Source organism: Polistes dominula, unplaced genomic scaffold, assembly GCF_049000335.1.
Source record: "Polistes dominula isolate Pdom_NZ unplaced genomic scaffold, Pdom_raw_medaka contig_82, whole genome shotgun sequence".
Classification (NCBI taxonomy): Eukaryota; Metazoa; Arthropoda; class Insecta; order Hymenoptera; family Vespidae; genus Polistes; species Polistes dominula.
In genome coordinates, this window is record NW_028301046.1 from 1,478,097 (window position 1) to 1,500,377 (window position 22,281).

The 22,281-nt window shown below is 26.0% G+C and overlaps 1 protein-coding gene across 3 annotated transcripts in view; it reads right to left on the bottom strand.

Annotated features, from left to right (window-relative positions):
* Window positions 1-472: 472 nt before the first annotated feature.
* Gprk2 (G protein-coupled receptor kinase 2) overlaps window positions 473-22,281 on the bottom strand; it is a 31,240-nt gene continuing 9,431 nt past the window's right edge. For all 3 annotated transcript variants that reach the window (XM_089175351.1, XM_089175350.1, XM_089175349.1), the window contains exons 2-8: window positions 19,475-22,131; window positions 12,449-12,544; window positions 9,782-10,139; window positions 8,550-9,456; window positions 8,125-8,262; window positions 7,661-7,789; window positions 473-6,877 (exon numbers count right to left, since the gene is read on the bottom strand). In XM_089175351.1, the coding sequence (XP_089031477.1) occupies window positions 6,782-6,877; window positions 7,661-7,789; window positions 8,125-8,262; window positions 8,550-9,456; window positions 9,782-10,139; window positions 12,449-12,544; window positions 19,475-19,526 (1,776 nt within the window). In that variant the 5' untranslated portion in view covers window positions 19,527-22,131 and the 3' untranslated portion in view covers window positions 473-6,781. The remainder of the gene's footprint in view (window positions 6,878-7,660; window positions 7,790-8,124; window positions 8,263-8,549; window positions 9,457-9,781; window positions 10,140-12,448; window positions 12,545-19,474; window positions 22,132-22,281) is intronic.

Sequence of the window (22,281 nt, forward strand, 5' to 3'; positions counted from 1 at the left end):
TATGCAATTGTTTTGGATAAGTATTTTTATTGTTTTTTTCTTTTTTTTTTTTTTTTTTTTTTTGTTATAAATTATTAGATGCTAAATTTTACGAGAAAGATATAAAAAAAAACAAAATGGTTTTAGTAATAGAATTTTATTTCTTCAGATATACAAATTATGAACATAAAATAAATTTTGATCAATAATATTTCGTAGTAAAAAATATATTTCGTAATTTGTCGATAAATTAAATGAAATAATTTTTAATTTTAATTGTTATTTATATTTATATTTTTATTTTTTAGAAATTATCGGAAGCTCATTCTTTGAAAAGAGATAAAAAATAAAAAAATAAAAAAAACAGATAAGGATAGAAATTATTTTTTTTTCTTTTTTTTTTACTGATAAAAATTATTAATAAATAATTGATAAATAATTTGAAAATAAACAGATATATATATACGGGGTATGAAATAAAAATTGACAAATCTATGTGATTATATATGTATTTATATTTTTGCATGTATAAACATATAAGTTATAAATACATGATAAAACAATACTTATAACTTATATACAAGATACATACATATATATATATATATATATATATATATATATATATATGTATCGTATATTTATAATATTTTGTTAAATTGTTCTATATATCCAAATCACGTTGGATTTTGTATTACATACGTTAGATACATATAGACATTACAAAAATGGAGGAATTTTATTTGGCTTTTAAGATCTTGTCAGGAACAAACAAAATGTACGCCACCATTCTTCTCTTTTTATTTTTATTTTTTTATTACGTACTCTCTTATTATTTGGTTTTTTTTATTTTTTTATTTATTGATTAACTTAAACAACAAAATTTAAAAAAAAAAGTAAAGTATTAACGCCACCACAGCAAAAATTCCGCTAATAAGCCAATAAAGTGCAATCTTGTTGCTCGCATACAACAACTTTGTTGTTTGCACACAACAACCGTCAGGGTTTAGTCAGGGTTGCGTCATTAAAAATATTAAAAAACAATTCGGGTATTTACTTATTAACGGCACCACGCAACAAAAATTCCGCTAATGCGCTAATAAAGAGCAATCTTGTTGCTCGCATACAACAACTTTGTTGTTTGCACATAGCAACCGTCTGGGGTGCGTCAGGGTTGCGTCAGGGTTTCGTCAGGGTTGCGTCATTAAAAATGTTCAAAAACAATTCGGGTATTTACGTATTAACGGCACCACGCAACAAAAATTCCGCTAATGCGCTAATAAAGAGCAATCTTGTTGCTCGCATACAACAACTTTGTTGTTTGCACATAGCAACCGTCTGGGGTGCGTCAGGGTTTTGTCAGGGTTTCGTCAAGATTATGGCGACAGTATCAGGTGAAAGAAAATAGAGATTGTTTTAAATCTAAGTTAAATTCTATATCAGCCCATTTTCCACCAAAATCCGATTAACTACTATTTATAAACAAAATGTTTTGAATTTTGATTGTTTCGATTTTAAATTAAGTTTTGTTATTCTATGATTGGTCGCAACAATTTAAGGTGTGTAGATTAGCGCCTTAGCGGAATTTTGCTTTTTTTGCAAGTACCAAAGCAGAATAATCTCATGAAACAAATTCGTAATAAGAAAATAATTTACAACATATCTTTGATTTGGTTTGAAAGAAGAAAAAAAAATGAGAACAAAAATTATCCATTTAATTTAACTGGACGCTTACATAGAATGATTTATTTATTTATACACAATCTTACTCGTTATATATATATATATATATATGTATGTATATATTTATACTGATGTTTTGTCATGCATGAAGAGTATCGATATGAATCATTTGTGAACACACACACGAGTTTCACTGATAACTCGAGAAACAAAGCTGGCCACCATATTGGCATGATTTAAGAGAGGTACGTAATAAAAATATTCTTGTGATGTTCAGCACATTCACATTTTTTATTTTCATAATTCATATTTTTCGAACTTCATCATCATCATCATCATCACCATTTTTCTTTCTTGAGAAAAAAAAAAACAATGAAAAATTGTGTATTTATATTTTAATGAAACCCCATCATCCTCTTTTCATATACACATTTTGATGATTAGAAATTTCTATTATAAAAAGAACCCAAAAAAAAAAATATCAGTCGTATGTAGACGTATAATTAAAAAAAAAAAAAAAAAAAAAAAAAATTAAAAAATAAACAAAAACTAAAATGTGGAATGATTTTTGTTAAATATTTTGTTTCACTATTTTACAAATTGATTATTATTATAGCGCACAAGTGTTTTTTACATTAATAATTGTAATAGTTGTGTATCTCATTCTTCGAACTTTCATTTTAAAATCTCAGTCGGTATTGCAGTTTTGTTTTTCTATTTTTATTTGCATTTTTTTTTCGTTTTTTTTTTTTTTTTTTTTTATCGAGTATCTTAACGATTGTTGATAAAATAGAACAACAAACGTAGAAAAAAAAAAGAAAAACAACATGGGAATAAAATAAGTTAGAATATAATACACAAAATGATTAATTATATTAAATTGTGTTTTTTTTTCTTTTGCTTTTTTTTTTTTTTTTAATATCGTGAGATTCAAACACACCTCGCGAAAGAGAAAAAAACGTATTTTCAATTTAATCTTAGGACGTAATACTTTTATTTTTTTGTTTGTTTTATTTTTTTTATTTTATATCAGTGCCTAAAACGAACTCGGAATTGTAACGCGAGTACAATTCTTTATGTGATAATTAATTAATTTATTTAATTATTTATTTATTTGAGAGATTCAAAATTGAAAATAATAATCCTTTTTTTTTCTTGTATTTTTTTTTTTTTGTTTTTTTTTCTAATCCGAGCTCGTTGTTCAGCAAATCGAACGATGAACAATTTTTGTTGTTTCGCTAAAACACACATTTTGTACGAACGATATAATATTGTTTATTTTTGTGACTCACTCGCGCATTTAAGCCCTTGTTTTTTCTTATTTTTTTTTTTTATTATCAATATTTATTATTAATATTAATATTAATATTATTATTTATTAATTAATTAATTATTATTATTATAATAATCATTAGATATGATCGTGCGTCGTTCATCCATCACGAAACACGCTTAAACCAACTAACAAGAAATTATTTTAGGGATGATCATTTTACCTACATTTTTTTTTATCTATCCCCCTTTTTTTCCTTGTTTACAATGTGTATAAAAAAAAGCTTATGTTTTTATTTTTTTTTTATTTTAGACCGGTTGTGTTTCAATTCGATCCTTTTTTTTTGTTCTTCATGGGTTTATACGTTCGAAGGTATGTGTGTGTGTGTGTGTGTGTATGTAATCATCGATGACGCGTACGATTAAGAATAAATTTCAATTATTTCTATTATTATTATTATTATTATTATTATTATTATAATTATTATATTCTAATTATTATTATTATTATTAATATTATTATTAATATTTTAGGTCGTTTAAGATTCTTTTTTCTCCGAATTTTTTTTTCTCTTTTTTTAATAATTCAATTTAAAACGCGAGATAATAATTACACGGCAGACATATTGAATTGAGACGAATGTTTTTGAAAAAAAAATGTCCACGATACATACAGACCTACGTACATACGTTCATACATACATACATGCACATACATACATAAATATAAATATTTTCAACGTGTTTGTATAAAAACTGAGAAGAAATTAAAATGGCGGTGGAGGAGGAGGAGGAGGAGGAGACAACAATAAATTGTGTGCAATGGCTCATTCTCATTTGCCCGTTATTTTCTTCTTTTTTTCTCTCTCTCTCTCTCTTTCTCTCTTTCTCTCTTATCGGTAATAAAAAATAAAAAAGAAAAATAAAAAATATCATTTTTTCTTCTTCTTTTTTTACTTTTTTGTTCTTTTTTCTTTTTCTTTTTTTAAAGCATTGTATTCATCGTGTGCGTGTGCGTCATCATATCATCTCACGATTCCATTTTTTTTTCTATACGAAAAATTGGTTTGTGAAAAAATTAGTTTCATTACTAACGAAAATTATTTCTTTGTTTTTTTTTGTTTCACTCTAATTCTAATACCTAATATCTAATGGTTTATTTTTTTTTTTTTTTAGAATATACATATATAATATATATGCATATATATGTATAAATGTGTTTGTGACACGTCACAGACACACATCGAACGATTTTGGGCGCGAGGGAAATTACTACACATGCCTCTTTTGATTCATTTTTTTTTTTTTTTTTTTTTGGTCAATTTCGGCATTGATTTTTTGTTTTTGTTTTGTTTTGTTTTTTTTTCTTTTGCGAGAGAACAATGAGAAATCAATGATTCGTTTTCCATCATCTTTTTTTTTTATCATAACATATTCAAATTATTTTAGTAAAAAATCACGATGATGATGATTAATTAAATTAATCGTTGTTATAATATTATTATTATTATTATTATTATTTTTCTATTATTCTTCTTTTTTTCGGTGTATGTTTAAAAATTTGTAAAATGTGCGTTTTTATGTGTGCATTTATGAGAAGGACATCAATTTAGATCATTATAAAAGGTTATGTTTTTCTTTTTGTTCAATAATAAAAATATACGTCAATAAAATCAATCACTTTTAAATGTAATATGTAATACACATACAAATACACTATTAAGTTTGGTAACACATACTTTGATAATAAATTTGTATTACATTTATGTACAAACTATCGACTCCATTTTGATTAACAAGTGAAACACTTTAGAACACATTTAATTCTTTATCAAATTTTTCTATTACAGAGTAATTAATATTTTGAATTTAATTTTTTTCATTATGCAAAACAAGTATTTTTCTTTTTAATCAGTTAAGCGTGTTTGACGACTATATCCGTCATGGAGATATTGGCAAAATTTTACTGTTATGACGTATATATCCGTCATGCGTAAAAGTTTCTTACCATTTCTCTAAAATTTATTTTTCTAAAATATAAAATCGTCTTTTTGATAATTCAATATTTTAACAGCTCGACTTATTCTGCGTTTGACGACTATATCCGACATCGCTTGATTATCGCGACACACACCAGAGTGCACCTCTGTGCACAGATCGCCATACTTAACTGATTAATTATATACAATAAAATAAAGCATTTGATAAAAGATCATTTTAAAATAATTTAATATTTGATATACGAGTATGTGTATCCAAACTTTTAAGGTGTAGTGTACACATAATTATACCAGAACAAAATTTAAAATTAATTTAAAAAAAAAAAAAAAAAAAAAAAATAGAGAAACAAAAATGTAGAAGATAAGGAACAAAGGAAAAGAGATAATGTTGACGTGTTTGATAACAACTTTGTTAAAATAGATAAGAAATGAAACGTTGAACGATTTCTTTTTTTTTCCTTTATCCTTAAATAGTTTAAACTGCGAATAATTTCTAATAGAATTGGCAGTTGCCATAAATAAGAAAATGATGTCTTTCAAATTGATGTCTTTGAGCTCTTCGTAGATATACTTTCACTTTTCAATCGTGTCTAATTTAATCCTCTTATAAATACATATACTACATATACATACACATATATATATATTAAAATATTTCATCAGTTTAAATACAAAGTATACATGTTTTCTTTTTATTCTTGTTTATAATTTTTCATTAATTTCATTTGTTTGTTATTATATTAATTTTTTTTTTTTTTTTTGAGTAAATATTAATTCAAGGGAACCATTTTATTTTAAAGAACGGTTATGTCGGAATCATTTACGGTTGTGTTACATTAGTTTAATCAGAAGAAATAAATTTATCCTCCATGTTTTTGTTTTGTTTTGTTTCATCCAATTTAAATTCTAATATTTATTTATATATATATGTATATGTATATGTATTTATATTGTAATATTCTCTCAGTTCAATAATTGATAGGACGTGATATAATAAACATGGAAATTATTCCGTGATTCTGATCAAATACAACAAATTGTACACGTATACAGTCTCGTTTAATCTCACTCTCTCGCTTTCTCTTTCTCTTTCTCTTCTTCTTCTTTTTCTTTTTTCTTTCTCTCATCATCCATTGAACTATTTAAAAATAAGCGTACAAATAATTCTGACAAATGTTACTCTGATTTTTAGTAATTATAATCGATAGATTAGAATGCTTATTCAAAAGAACAAAACAATTATTTCATTTAAAAAAAATAATAATAAAAATGAACGATCAGGAACAGACATATTTGAACGGACATATTTGAACGGACATATTTGAACGGACATATTTGAACGGACATATTTGTAAGATTCCACAAAAAATGTTTTCTCGTGTGTGTTTTTTGTTTTGTTTCTTTCATTTCTTTCAAGTTGTTGTTGTTGTCTTTAATTCGTTTTTTTGAGTCAGGAACAACGATTTTTGAACGGACATTATTTGTTTAGTTAGAGAACACACAAATTGTTTTTCTCTCGTGTGTGTTTTTTTTTTTTTTGGTTTTAATGATCGATCCTTTCATCAAGGGATCTCAGAAATTTGTCTTCCATTTGAACGAAGAGGAGGTATTTTGTTAAAACGGATATATTCTTCTTCTTTTTCTTCTTTTACTAGTAGTTCTTGTTCTTCTTCTTCTTTTAAAAGGAGATAGAAATCTAATCTTCCTTTTTTTCTTTATCCTTATATCCTTGAATCCCTTATTCAGAGAAGCTTTGGACAACATCTCGAAGTACGTCGTCTTCGACCACGACGACAACGATAAGAAGGTGATGCCGATTGATTTACGCTACAGGCGTTAATCCTGAGTCAGCTGACCGACATCTCGGAGCTCTGACTTTGAGACAGCTCCAACAAATGGCACTCGGATAACGGTATCTCTTTTGTACGTGCACTCTGCTTCTCCTGAATAACAATAACAATAATAATAATAAGAAGAAGAAGAAGAAGAAAAAGAAAAAGAAGATCATTTATTAATTAATTTAATAGCTCGACACTAATGACGAGGAAAATAATGAAATATTATCATTCCATATATATTTTATAATTATTTACATAATTATGATTATACTAATCGTATATTACTTTATTTCTTGTGCAATATTTTATTCATAAAGATGATAGGATATTAAATGTTTTTATTACTATTTTGTTGTTGTTGTTGTTGTTGTTGTTTCAAATTAATTAATTTAATTGATGGTAAACTTTGATATTTAGATTTATAAGACATACGTTGGTTTAACTTTATATTTAAAAATTTATAATATTAATTAATTATTATAATTTTAATATTATATTTATATTATTTAGTTATATATAATATTATATATCATTAATATATAATATTTATATAATAATATTTAAATTAAATTATTATAATTTATTTGATATTTTTTTGATTCACCTTTATAATTAAAAATTGAATATTAATTAATTAATGTAATTAATATTATATCTATATTATTTAATTATATATAATTTATTTAACATTTGATTAACTAGTTACTTTATTAATTAATATAATTCCTTTTTGTTATTTTACAGTATAGAATTCTTTGTTTATTAAAATCTGAGTCATTGTGCAAATGATAATTAGGATTTAAATATGGAAATTAAATGAACGAATGATGATTGATTATTATTATTATTGTTCTTATTATTGTTATAATTATTTTATGTTATATATACCTTTCTACGGAATGGAAAACAGCCTCTGTTCTCGTTGTTCTGTGGTGGATAATTTATCAATAAGTCTGGAGTAGGCGTGTTGTTAGGACCTAGTACATTGAGTTCCTTAAAACACTCAGTCTCTATCATCTGCAAGAATCAAAATTTATCATTGATAAAGACTTTTGGTCTTTTTCCTTACGACCAATGAATACTAACACACAAATGTTCTTTAACTGACGTGTGTCGTTAGTTAAATGTAGGAGAGTCAAAGGTTTGGCATTTTTATTGGTAAAGGTCAAAGGTAATCAACCGTAAGAGTTTCTTCTTCTTCTTCTTCTTCTTTTTCTTTCAACACAACTTTCTTATATTAATCAGTCTCAATATCGTAAAAGAACAATACAACTATTTATATGTGTGTATACGTTTGTATGTATGTATGTATGTATGTGTATACATTGTTTGAACTGTTTTACGAGACTTACCTCATTTTGCCAAGGAATGGATACGCTTCCCGTGTTAAATTTACTGTAAAAGGTGTCGTCTGTCGCATCGAGATTAACACCTTTCACTGTAGAGAATTGCTCGATGTCTAGGACGTCTTTAGCATATACAGCGTGTGGCTGAAATCAAATTATTTATTAGGATAAAAACAATAACAAAAAAGAGAATACACCTTTCAATAAAATAATAATATAAAAATATATAAATATTGGGTTGGGGCAACTAAGTGTCATTGCTAATTTTAAAAATCTGCAATCACTTAGTTGCTAACCCAATAAAAAAAAATCGTATAATTTGATGTATCAAATATACAAAAAAACTATTGAAGATGTAAGGAATAGAAATAAAGATAGAAATAGTAATAGAGAGAGAGAGAGAAAGACAATCTATCACGACACCTACTCACATCCGGCACAAATGGCGGTTCCCACATACCAGCCTCGACCCTTTTCCAGTTCAAGCACTGAAAGAAACTATGAAGTTTGACCTCCTTCGCCCCGTGTCTGCCGCACTTGCAGCCCAATCTGTTTTTCGGGCTCTTTTTGAGTAACTGTTGGCAAAGGCTTTTAGCTTCCTCGGTGAATTTGGATGAATACCTTTCTTGATCTTCCTTAACCCTTCTGTCAACTTCCTCACGTTTAACTTTTTCTTTTCTAGCTCTGAATGGTGCTTGACCCTCGATCATTTCGTAAAGAAGACAACCGAAACTGAACCAGTCAGGTGAAAATGTATATTTCTCGTTGTCGATAACCTCAGGTGCCATGTAACCAACAGTTCCAACTCTACCACGTACCATATCACCCTCAGTAATCTCAACAGCTAATCCAAGGTCAGATATCCTAACGTGGCCATGATCGTCCAATAAAATATTCTCCGGTTTACAATCTCTATAAACAATACCTTGAAGATGCAAATGTTCCAAACCGCATACCACTTCAGCGGCATAAAATCTAGCCCGATTAATATCAAAACCAGGTTCACCACCCATATTATATATATGAAACTTTAAATCACCCCCATTCATAATGGTCAATACCAGGCATAAAGCATCCTTCGTTTCGTATGCATAAGCTAACGAGACCACAAACTTAGAGTTTATCTTCTGTAGTATATTCTTTTCAATCAGTACCATTGCTTCTCCCTTTCTCTTCTTTATCCTTTTCTTCTCGAGTTTCTTACAGGCATACATTTTACCGGTTGCTCTGACCTGGCAAGCACATACTTCACCAAAACCACCTTTACCGAGGACTCTATACATACGGAACGTTTTGTATGTTACTGGTTGTGCCTCCAACCATTTCCATTGGAGATACCTGTAATTATATTTATCATCTAATCATCTTGCAATAGATATGTTTATGTTTATTAGTAATCTTTTTTTATTTTTATTATTATTATTTTTGTTTAGTTTTTGTATTGTAAATTTATACGTATATATATTAGGTTATATATATACCCTAAAATAACAATTACCCTAATTAGGGTAATTGTTATTTTTTTTATGTAATTAACATAATTACCACAATTCCATATTTTTTAATCAAATAACGACCACCCCCTTTTGGGGTATATGTAATCATTGAAGTATAATGTTAAAAATGTGTAATCATTGAAATATAATAATTGATAAAATTGTACCTGTAAAAATAGATAGTGGTTTGAAATGCTGAGAATGGTTCACCAGCTAGAAAATTTTTGACAGTTTGTGCAATCTCAACGAACAATTCTTTTCCACCTGAGCACAATCTTTCTTCACATTGGGATATCAAAGAATCGTTCAATATGTCTACGACCTCAGAACCTTCTCTTGTAAGATATTGTTCAAATAATTCTTTGGCTAATTCCATACGATTTTCGTCCATCTCTATTTCGTATTTTTCAATTGAATCCAGGAAAAGATTGTATCGGTGATAGGCCGGTTTTTTATCTTGGCAATATTGCCTGAAGAGTAGTCTTCCAATTGGTTGTTGATCCACCACATAACCGTACCTAATATCTACACAATAATTAAACAAAAAAAAAAAAAACAAAAAACAAAAATTGTATTCGAAGAATAATAATTGATGATTTATTTTTTTTATTTTAAGTATAGTTTTTTTTTTTTTTTTCAGATTTCTATTAACCAGTTAAGTGCGTACGACGTGTATACACGTCGTTGCTTGTTTTTAACACTAGATTGCCCAAGGCAGTCATTTTGACTGTTTTTTATTTTCAATTAGAAAAACAATTATGTATATAATGACACAATTTCTTAGAATTAATAATAATTAATTAATTAATATTGTTAATATTTACTAATAACTTGTTGTATAACTGTAAATAATATAAGAAATATTAAAAATTAATTTTAAACAAATTTGTTTACACATTAGTTATTTTTTCACAATGCAGTCATTTTGACTGTTTTTGGGCAATATAGCTATACAAGAAATCTCGGGCAATCTAGTGTTAATTCCACAGCCTGTGATGATCTTTTTTGAAACTAAATTCCACAGTCAACTGGTTAATATTCTTAATTATCATTTGATAAATAATAATCAAGATTTATTTATTTATATCGGCAATCATTCGTATTCGCAGTTTTTTATTTACGTATTATCGATTTGTAGTGAAATGTGTGCGTTGCGTGTTTTTTTGTATTTTTTTTTTTTTTTTTTTTTTTTATAAAGTTTCATGAGTGAAAGAAAAAATCACGCGTCACGCGTGTTTAGAATTTCATTTTAAAGTTATCGGTAGTTCACAATTCGTAGAATGTAATCAAACCAGGAAGTGACTTTCAACGTTAACAATTATTGCAATTTCATGTTAGCGATTTCGTTTGAAGAGAAATTTTTATAGAAAAAAAAGGAAATAGACATGCAAGGAAAATTATCCACCCATGAAATACTATAGTTCAATGAGAAAGTTATATAGAATAATATAATTAGTATAAATATTAGGTCGAGTCATAAGTAACTTCCGATGCATCTATGTAAAATCTATTTTTCGTATTTATCTATTACTAGGGGTGCCCCGTCAGTCCGATACACACGTCTTTAAATCAACGAGTTACCTTATACCTCCATCTGTTAGAATCTTATCGAATTAACAGAGATAATCATGACTCCTTGTTAATAAACAAATAATTCGCAATAAAATAATATTGCGATGATAAATTGAGATATAAACTATCCTATCTTTCAAGTTGGATGATACTGCACACAGTGTGCAAAATTTAATTAAAATCAGTTCAGTTGTTTAGGAGTCCATTGCGAACAAACAACGTGACACGTAATTTATATACGGATTTTCGATATCACTATATAGATGAGAATTCAGTTAGTCTTCTGTTAACTTTTTTATGCAGTCAATGTTACATTTAACCATTTTTCTTAACCACTGAAATGGATAATAGTAAAAAGTGCATATTCGACATGTAATGCTTTAAGAATTGAAACAAGGCAATAGCACTAAAGTGGCAACTGAAAAAATATACAGCGTATACGGTGCAGGATTGATAACTAATAGGGCAGTTAGAAATTGGTTTGTCAAATTCCGTTCTGGAGATATGATTCTTAAAAGATGAACCGAGTGTGCAGGACGTATTTCCGACTTTGATGAACCTTTTAAAGGTAATATTGGAACAAAATTTAATAGATACGTTGAACAATTGCAAAGAGTGCCAAAAAAAGAAAAAAACTCCATGAAAGGTGTCTTGCATTTATCAGTCGCAGAAACGCCACACATTCTTTGTCTCACATAAAAAAAAACTGAAGTTATTTATGACTCTATCTAATATATCTAATTAAATATAAATTTTGATATTTATTTATCTATGTGTAGTTGGTATTATTGTAATACTATATTTTTACTGATATTATAATCTTGATTTTTTTAGAGCAAATAAATTTGAATGATACTTTGCAAAGTACATCCGCGTAGAGGAAGAAGGAGGAGGAGGAAGAGGAGGAGAAGGAAGAGGAAGGAGGAAGAGGAGGAAGGAGGAAGAAGAGGAGGAGGTCGTAAAGATTCAATAATCTCAGGTCGAGGTCAATGAGGGGTCACACGTTGATTAACCAAGAGACACATCGATGAAAGAAGGGGGAAGTATATTTTATCAAATGTTAAGAGTAAAGTATGAGAAAGAAAAAAAAAACTATGTAAAACGTAGGGTGTTCTACTATCTTTTTCATTTTTATTTTTTTATTTTTTATTTTTTTTAAATAATTTCAAATTGTTGACTTGTTAATAGTTTATGCATCACAATGAAATATATATATATATAATAAAAAAAGACACATTTGATTGAATAAAACATTAACATACCTAATTTATCTTTTAGGCCAATGCACTGGGAAATGTGTGGGAACTGAAGTATCTTCCGCCATTTCTTACTCTTCCCTTTGTTGCTGTCACCACCACCTTGAAATATAAAGAAAACAAAACACAGGTAAACGATGACGAATTAATTTTAAATAATTAAATACACACTAACAAGAAAAAACACAAAAGAATAACTAACAATAATAACTAATTAATTATCAAATTGAAATATTGGAGGTTAGGAGTAAAACGTATAATAATAATAATAATAATAATAATAATAATAATAATAATAATAATAATAATAATAATAATAATAATAATAATAAAAATGGTATCTTTTTTATATATAATATATTTATTAAATATTAAATATTAAATATAGTATATATATATATTATAATTAATCGAACAAGTAATTAATACGAAATATTATTATTATTATTATTATTATTATTATTCGAACAAATATAAAGTTATATTAGAAAGATCTTGTGTGAAATCGAATATTATAATAACAGATAATTATAATAATCGACAAACTAATCGGAATAGTATTATTGACGTTTGTGAAACGTCAATGGTGTGGTGGTTGAGGTGTGACCACGAGGTCTCATCTGGGAAGGCCATAATTACTTGTTTCGTAATTAGTGCAATGTGAAAATAACTATGAATATATAGTAGTATAAAGTTATATCAATAAATTGTATTTTATTCTAATAATAATAATATTACAAATAATAATAATATTATTTATAATATTATTATATGTTTTTTTCTTCTTATACTTCAATATGTTTTTTTAAATTTGTAAGAACATCTACAGAAATCAAATTAGTAATTTAATAACATTGATATTGATTTTTATTATTATTATTATTTTTTTAATTTTTTTTATTAATATTTCTTTTTTTGTTCTTGTTTTTTTTTACTTTATGGATAATTTAAGAAATTGTTGTCAATGAAACATATTATTATCTATATATATAATTGTTATAAATTAGTTTATGTTAGTTTGCTTCTTATAATTGAAAATTTTATTACAATAACGATGAAGTTAATTTTGTAATCCAATATTTGATAAAGTAGCTGATCAAAGTTTATCTTTGTAAGGCTCTATCTCTCATTAACATATATATATATATATAGTTTGCTGAATTATTTTACTTTAAAAGGTGTTTCTTGAAAAAAAAAAAAAACAAAAACAAAAATGTATCCTACGATTAATCATATATTATTGTAATATTATACAGGTATTATATAATAATTTTATATTTAATACAGAATATGTTAAAAGAAGTTGTTAGATAATTTTTTTGATTACATTAATTTTGATTGATTTTTTTTTGATTACATGAAAAAAAAAACAAAAAAATTGCAGAATGATAAATTAATTGTTTAAATTACCCAAGAAATTAAAACACCCTCCTTAACTGTATATATTATAGTTGACTTGCAAGAAAAAAAAAAGAAAATGATGAAAAAAATTACTGACGAATATTCACGTGACTTGAAAATTCATACTAATGCATAGAAAGTTTTCTATGTGTATTAATGTAAGTTTATTTATCTTTGCAATTAATCTAAATGGTCGTGAATAGGTAAACTGTAAAAAGGTATGTTTCTCACGTTAAATTAAATTAGAAAATGAAAATGAATCAAATTGCAATATATATATAAGTTTTCATATTCTATTCTCAAAATAAATGAATTTATAGAATATATAATATATAATAATATATAATATATAATATATAGTATTTTTTTTTGTAAAAGCAAGCTTTTACTATATAGATATATTTTACATTAAAAAAAAAAAAAAAAAATAAATTTACATTAAAAACAAAAATATAATAAATAGTTAAAATAAATAAAATAAAATATACATATATTTATATTATAATTTTGTATATAATATATACATATATAGATTGTATAAAATATAATATATATTAATTAATATATATTAATATAATAATTAATATAAATTAATATATATATTGTATTGTATAAAATATAATATATATATTATATATAAATATTGTGTATATATATAAAAGCCGACTCTCTTTTAGGAACATCATATATACGTATACGTATACACTTACTATACAACACTTATAAAACACGTGAGTATGGTAGTATGGTGTTTATGGTAGTTGTATACGTTCACGTTTCATTAAAACTTTTCACTATTTCGTTTTCACGGGGACATAAGTACTCATTTTTCTTCTGTCGCAAAAGTACTATATCTTTTTCGCACGAAGTACTTGTCTCGTTCGATTCATTTTAAATGCAACACGAGACCTACCCAAAGAGACATTTATTTCTTTCTTTCTTTCTTCTCTTTCTTTTTTTACTTTTTTTTTTCTTTTTTTTTTTTTTTCTTTTAGAGGCGACAGTACGGCGACCACGACATTTATTGAATTTTTACTTCTTCTTTATTACTTTTTTTGTTTTTTCTTCTTTATTTCTCTTATTCATTCATTCACTAACTTTACTTAAGAACTTATCAATATTATTTTTGTATTTATTTAATTAATATTAATTGGATTGATACTTTAATTATTACTTCATCTGAATTTTCATAATCTTTAATTTTTGAAATTACATAGAAATTTTTATTGGGTTGTTTTAAACGAATTAATTATTTTTTTTTTTTATTGTTTGACGTTTATATATATGTATATATATATATGAAATGAAAGAAATTTATTGACCGAACACTCAAATTCATCCCTGAAGACTCTTGTCCTCATTTTCGAAGAAATAAGAACGACCAAAAGGGCGAAATGAGAAGAAAAAAAAACAAACAAAAAATAATAATAATAATAATAATAAGTTAGTTTATGCGTTAAAAATAGAAGTAGAAAAAGATGAAAAAAAAAACAAGAAGAGAGAAAAATCTTACGAAAAAGGATTAAAAGGGTCAACAACAGCAGCACGGCTAAAATACAAAAAAGAAATTTGACAGAGTAAAACACTTTTTCTTTTTTTCTTACTATTTTTTTTTTTTTTTTAATATAATTTTATATAAAATTAATACTTTAAATAATGAAAATAATATAAATAAAATAATTGAATTAGTCACGCTTCGTTGTGGCTCACAATCAGTCCGATACAAACATCTAATAATCATGACTCTTTGTTAATAAACAAATAATTAGCAATAAAATAATATTGCGATTATAAATTGATATATAAACTATCCTATCTTTCAAGTTGGATGAAACTGCACAGAGTGTGCAAAATTTGATTAAAATCGGTTCAGTAGTTTAGGAGTCTATTGCGGACAAACAACGTGACACGTAATTTATATATATATATATATTATTTAAATGACGAGAACAATGGCGGGATTTGGTATTTGCGGCAATGAACTTTCGAGTTTCTAATACCAGTTAATAATAATATTATTTAAATATTATAATAAATATTATTTAAATATTATTTTTAAATATATTATATTTAAGTATTATATTAAATATTATTTTTAAATTTTATTTTTGAATATTGTATGAATATTATTTTTAAATATTATTTTTGAATATTATTATTATATAAATACATATACACAAAAACACGTAGGACACACACACACACATATGTTATTTATATTTATTATTTATATATAAGATAGGACTTGTGATAGGATACGACATGATAGGATATGAGATAAGATATAAATTTATAATACATAAGATAAAATATGCTACACACACACACATACACACACATACACACACAGAATATGATATAAGTTATATGATAAGATGGAATATGGAATATATGTATTAGATAAGTTATGATGTAAGATATGGTGGGTGGTAGGTGGATAACCTTCTATAACTCGGTTAATACCAATTTTTTTTTTTTTTTAATATAAACAGATTTAATTAATATAAACATTAATACAATTGCAAATGAAAAATATATTTTATTTTTTATTTTTTATTTAATTTTATTAGAAATAATTTAATAATCAATTGTATTAATCAACTAACTGTATACATATATATATAATATGAATTTATGAATGAAAGATAGAAAATGAATTTTTTTTCTGTATTTTTGTTTTTGTTTTCGTTTTTTCAAACAAATATCGTCAATTAAAATTTAATTCAAACTGAGGTTATTAAGTTAATAGGATTGAGGATTAAAATGAGGTATTTAATGATAACAAAAAAAAAATCGTGTCTTTTTGAATGATATCAACGATTAGGATGAAGATAAACTGTAAATCTGTAAATAATGAACTTATTACTTCGAATGGCTTAAACGTTCTTACATAAATTTACAAGGGAATTTATAATGCGATTCACCACGAGCTAAAGCTGCTAAAGCTCCTCGTATTTATACAGTTTACCAAGGCAATGTGATTACAAGACCATTGACGTCGTTGAAATATCTCACGCGAACCTATTTACCTACTTTACAGGTACACGCGATTTTACCTGTATTATTGTATTTTTTTTTCTTCAACAATTTAAACTTGATAAATCTTAATTGTCATTCACGTTATCTCTTTTTAGTTTTTGTTTTTTTTTTCAATTTGTGTTTACCATTAAAAAAAAAAAAAAAAAAATGTTATACAGTTTTGTTATTTCTATTATAAATTAATTCTTATACAAAAAGTAGAATATATTTTTGATAAACAATATTGAAAATTATTTTGTTATTGCATGACAATTTTTAACTGTATTTTTATTTTTTTATTTTTTTGTATATTTTATTATTAAACTAAAAGTTATGTAATTTAATATATTATTGATATATTTGTTTAAAAAAAAAAACCATAGCAGAAAACGTTATTTTCATAGCTAATGGAATATCTTTCAATAACAGTGTTTTTTTTTTTTTTTTTAAATACGTCTCGAGAAATAGAAAGAGATATTTCTTTGGTATTTTCCTTAGTTAGTATTGGTTTATTTTCCACACTTATAAAAGAGAAAGAGAGCGAGAGAGCGAGAGAGAGAGAGAGAGATGGTTTAGAAATGGCAAGGACTTTGTAGGTTGTTGTTTCATCGTGGGTGAAAGATTCTTCATGTTCGTTTCGTAAATCGGTTTTAATTGCAATATAGCAACTACTACTATTACAAAACATACCACCATACCACCATTATCATTTTTATAGTATTATATACATATATTCGAGATAAATTGTTAAAAGATATAAAAGATAGAAAATTGTTATCCTATTCCATCTTATTCTTTTGAAATATGAAAAACAGCACCATTTTACTTCAAGTTCGTTTATTTCTTGTTACTTCTTTACTACTTTCTCATTTCCTACTTATAAAATAGTTTGAACTTGCTTTACCCCTTAACCCTGCCCCCACATCATTCCACCCTTGCTTCTTTTACCTTCTTGAAAAGGTTAAGTTTCCTAGAAGTTGAAGTTATTCCCAAAAGACATTCTCTTCTTCTGCTATGCTATTATCTATTACTCGAATATTCGAATTTTCTTGACAACGAACCATGGGATTCAAGTTTTCCTACACTTTACTACATATTTTGTATATTTATTACAATCGGTCTGATACACATGTTTTTAAGTCAACGAATTACCTTATACCGTCATCTGTTAGAATCTTATCGAACTAACAGAGATAATCATGACTCTTTGTTAATAAACAAATAATATTGCAATTATAAATTGAGATTATAAACTATCCTATCTTTCAAGTTGGATGAAATTGCACAGAGTGTGCAAAATTTGATTAAAATCAGTTCAGTAGTTTAAGAGTCTATTGCGGACAAACAACGTGACACGTCCCAGTGTCGAAAGTCGTGCGGAATGCAAAGGGTTAATTTATTATTACACGTCACATTGTTTGTCCGCGATGAACTCCTAAACTATTGAACCGATTTTAATCAAATTTTGCCATACTGTGTGCAGTTTCATGCAACTTAAAAGATAGGATAGTTTATAATCTCAATTTATAATCGCAATATTATTTGTTTATTAACAAAGAGTCATGATTATTAGACGTGTGTATCAGACTGATTGTGAGCCACAGTAAAGCGTGACGGGGTACCCCTAGTATTATATAAAACATATAATCATTTTATTCTTATTGTAATAAGTTAAAGAATTTCTTTTTCAATATCGACAAAAATACATCTCGAAATTTTAAGATGAACATATTTCTGTTTTCAAATATTCTTTTTTTTTTTTGTTTGTCAAGAAATTTCATGGATGAAAAAGAAAATGTAAAAGAATATTATATAGATTTATGAAAGATCGAATTGGAATGATGGTGTAGTGGTTGTAGTAGTGGGTTCTCACAATGCATTGAAAACTCGAACTCTCGTAGTCCTTTCGAATGAAATTCCATGGATAAATGGACACGACAAGAGAATGAAGATGGATATGTAAATGTAGGAATATGAAAGAGAGAGAGAGAGTGAGAGAGTGAGAGAGACATATGAAAATCCATCATAAATCCCGACTAACGTGTTAAATCGCAAATTATCGATTTATCGTAAGCTAATAATACGCAAATCTGGTTAGTTTGAACTATTTCAACCTAAATCGATGTGTTAAGTCTACGAATAATATATCCCATAATAGTATTAACACTATAAATAAATAATATCCACATATATATATATAAATAATAAATATATATATTACACACAATATATAGTTATACACTCGAGTTAAATTATGATAGTAGGTAGAGTTAAAATAAAATTAAAAATTTATCGGTAATATTATTTTGAATAAAAATAAAAAAAATAAAAATAAAATAAAATTATAATTATAATTATAATCAAATTTAAATTAGAATAAAAATTATATAATACAAAATTTACTATTTTATATATATAAAAATAATAAATATATATATATTATACACAATATATAGTTATACACTCGAGTCAAATTATGATAGTAGATAGAGTTAAAATAAAATTTAAAAAAATACATATACATATACATATACATATATAAAACAAAAGGCAAAAAATTGCAAAAAATTGCAAAAACAAAACAAAAAAAGAAACAAATAAATAAATTCTTACCTTCTCTCGCTTTGAGGTAAACAGTGTTGGCCACGATGTTCTCCAACTCCATCAATTCCAGCTTGATCGAGTTTTCGCGACCGAATCAGAAGCGAGAAAGGTGAGCTACAATAAGCTCGGTGATGCTGCTGCTGCTGCTGCTGCTGATATGAAGATTGTTGAAAAGGTTGATGATAACGAGGATCGTGAAACGCTAAAAGTAGTACCACCAATGGTACTACTATAAGCGTTATTAATACTCGAACAACAACGTATACTTTTTTCAATTCTTCTTTCAAATATTTAATTCTTCTCGTGAAGAAGATTTTCACCACCCCGTCGGGTTCGGCCAACCTAATTCCCATCTGCGGTGTTCCAACGATGTAATATATTCGAACAGGAATCAATGACCTTGACTTAGCACACCTTCTTCTTCTTCTTCTTCTTCTTCTTCTTCTACTTCTACTTCTTCTTCTTCTTCTTTTCGTTTTATCTTCTGTTTTTTATTTTGTTCACCAAAAGATTTGTTTCTTTTTTTTTCTTTTTTTTTTTTGGTTTATAATAAAAGATGATAGACAAAGAATAAGATGAAGAAGAATAAAAATAAAAATAAGAATAAGAAGAAGAAGTGAAAGGAAGGATAAAATGAGAAAGAAAAAGATAAAGATAAAGATAAAAGAGAAAGAAAGAAAGTAAGAAAGAAAGAAAAGTAAAGTTCGTCAACCTGTGATATTCAAGGCCGATTTATATCCAACATGGATTATCATCATCATCATCATCATCATCCACTCATAACACATTTCTTAATATATTATATACTAATATCAAAAGTTTGAAATTTTCTGGAATTTTCGTTTATTACGATAAAGTATCAAATGATCCTGATTGTAATTAATTATTAATTCGTAATAATAATAATAATAATTATTATTATTATTTATTTTGATTTGACTCGATGTTGTTTCATCATCGGATTTTCTCGTTCGCCTCATGGATCAATTAGTTGATCAATGATCAATTCAAATTAATATAAATTGAGATTATAAACTATCCTATCTTTCAAATTAGATGAAACTACACACAGTGTGTTAAATTTGATTAAAATCAGTTTAATAATTTAGGAGTCCATTGCGGACAAACAACGTAACGTGACCTGACACGTCATTTATATTTAATTAAAGAAAAAGATCAGAAGATTAAGATAAAAATTTTTTTACTAAATGACAAAGAAGAAGAAGAAGAAGAAGAAGAAGGAAGAGAATGAAATAAAATAAAATATTGCAAATAAATTAAATAAAAAAAAAAAAAACAACAACAACAAAACACACCAAACAAACAAACAAATTCACCGACAATATTTCATCGTACTTTTGATCTTTCTCTTTCCATCTATCTATCTATTTCTTTCTTCTTTTTTTCTTTTTTTATTTATTTAATTCGTTTTCCTTTTTCTTTTTTGTGAAGGTTGAAAAAGATTCTGATGTTGGTATGCCCACGCAAAAAAAAAAAAAAACACTTGTGAATTCTTATTGGTTAGATGATATCGTAGAAGAAGAAGATTTCTTCTTCTTCTTCTTCTTCTTCTTCTTCTTCTTCTTCTCGAAGTTCACGTCAAGTTTTTTCTTCTTTCTTGTTATTTGTATTTTTTTTTTTTTTATTTATTTATTTTTTTCTCTTTAGTTTCTCTTTCTTTCTTTCTTTCTTTCTCTTTCTCACTTTTGTTTGTTAGATATCATCTTCAACAACGTGTATCCACGATACCAACTAGGATCCTTTTTTTTTGTTTGTTTTATAAATGCACACCCCTTTTGTACACAACTTTATCGTGTGTTGTTCATCGTTTAAACTGAAATTTTTATTGATTTTCGTTCGTTGTTTCACAATTTTATTAGAAATTTATTACAAATGATTTCTATTTGATATTTTACAACCCCTTTCTCCTCTCTCTCTCTCTCTCTCTCTCTCTCTCTCTCGCTTTCTTTCTTTTTTCTCTTTTCAAATTGAATTTTTGTTGTGTTTTCTTTTTTAGATTTTTTATTTATTGTTAGAAGTTTGTATTTTCTGATTAAAAAAAAATCTTCAGATCTTCAAATTATTTATTTAATTTGTTTTGTGATAATTTATCATACGTATATATATATATATATATATACACACACATACACACATACATATATTACTATTTTTAATTATTTTTATTAATTATTCACGAACACAGAAATGAACGAACTAATTTTTTTTTTTTATTATTATTTGTTTTATTATTATTATTTTTCTTCTTTTTCTTCTTCTTCTTCTTCTTCTTTTTCTTCTTTCTTTTCTTTTTCTTCGAATTATTATTATTATTATTATTATTATTATTATTATTGTTGTTTTTATTTTTATATATCTTCTTCAATATTTTTCTTTATCTTTTTATCTTTTTTTTTTCACTTCATATCTTGGATAATATTTAATACCTTTTTTAGGTGTATTAGTAAAAATCACTAAGGAAGGATATTCCTAGGTTTTTTTCTTGTTCCTTCGATGAACCAATAACGTGTGACGTAGGTATATTCCATCGACGAAATGTTTCTTTTTCTTTTTCTTTTTCTTTTTTTCTTTTTCTTTTTATGATTTGACCAAAGAGAACGACGACGAATGGATGAAGAAATTTCTTGACTAAGTTTTCTTATTACCTGAGAAAAATAAAATTATTCGTGATTGTTTGCATCGATTGTTAATATCATATATGATGTAAGTTTTTTATCTCTCTCTCTCTCTCTCTCTCTCTCTCTATTATTCTCTCTTTTTCTTTTTCTTTCTTTCTTATTATTACACAAGTCGTA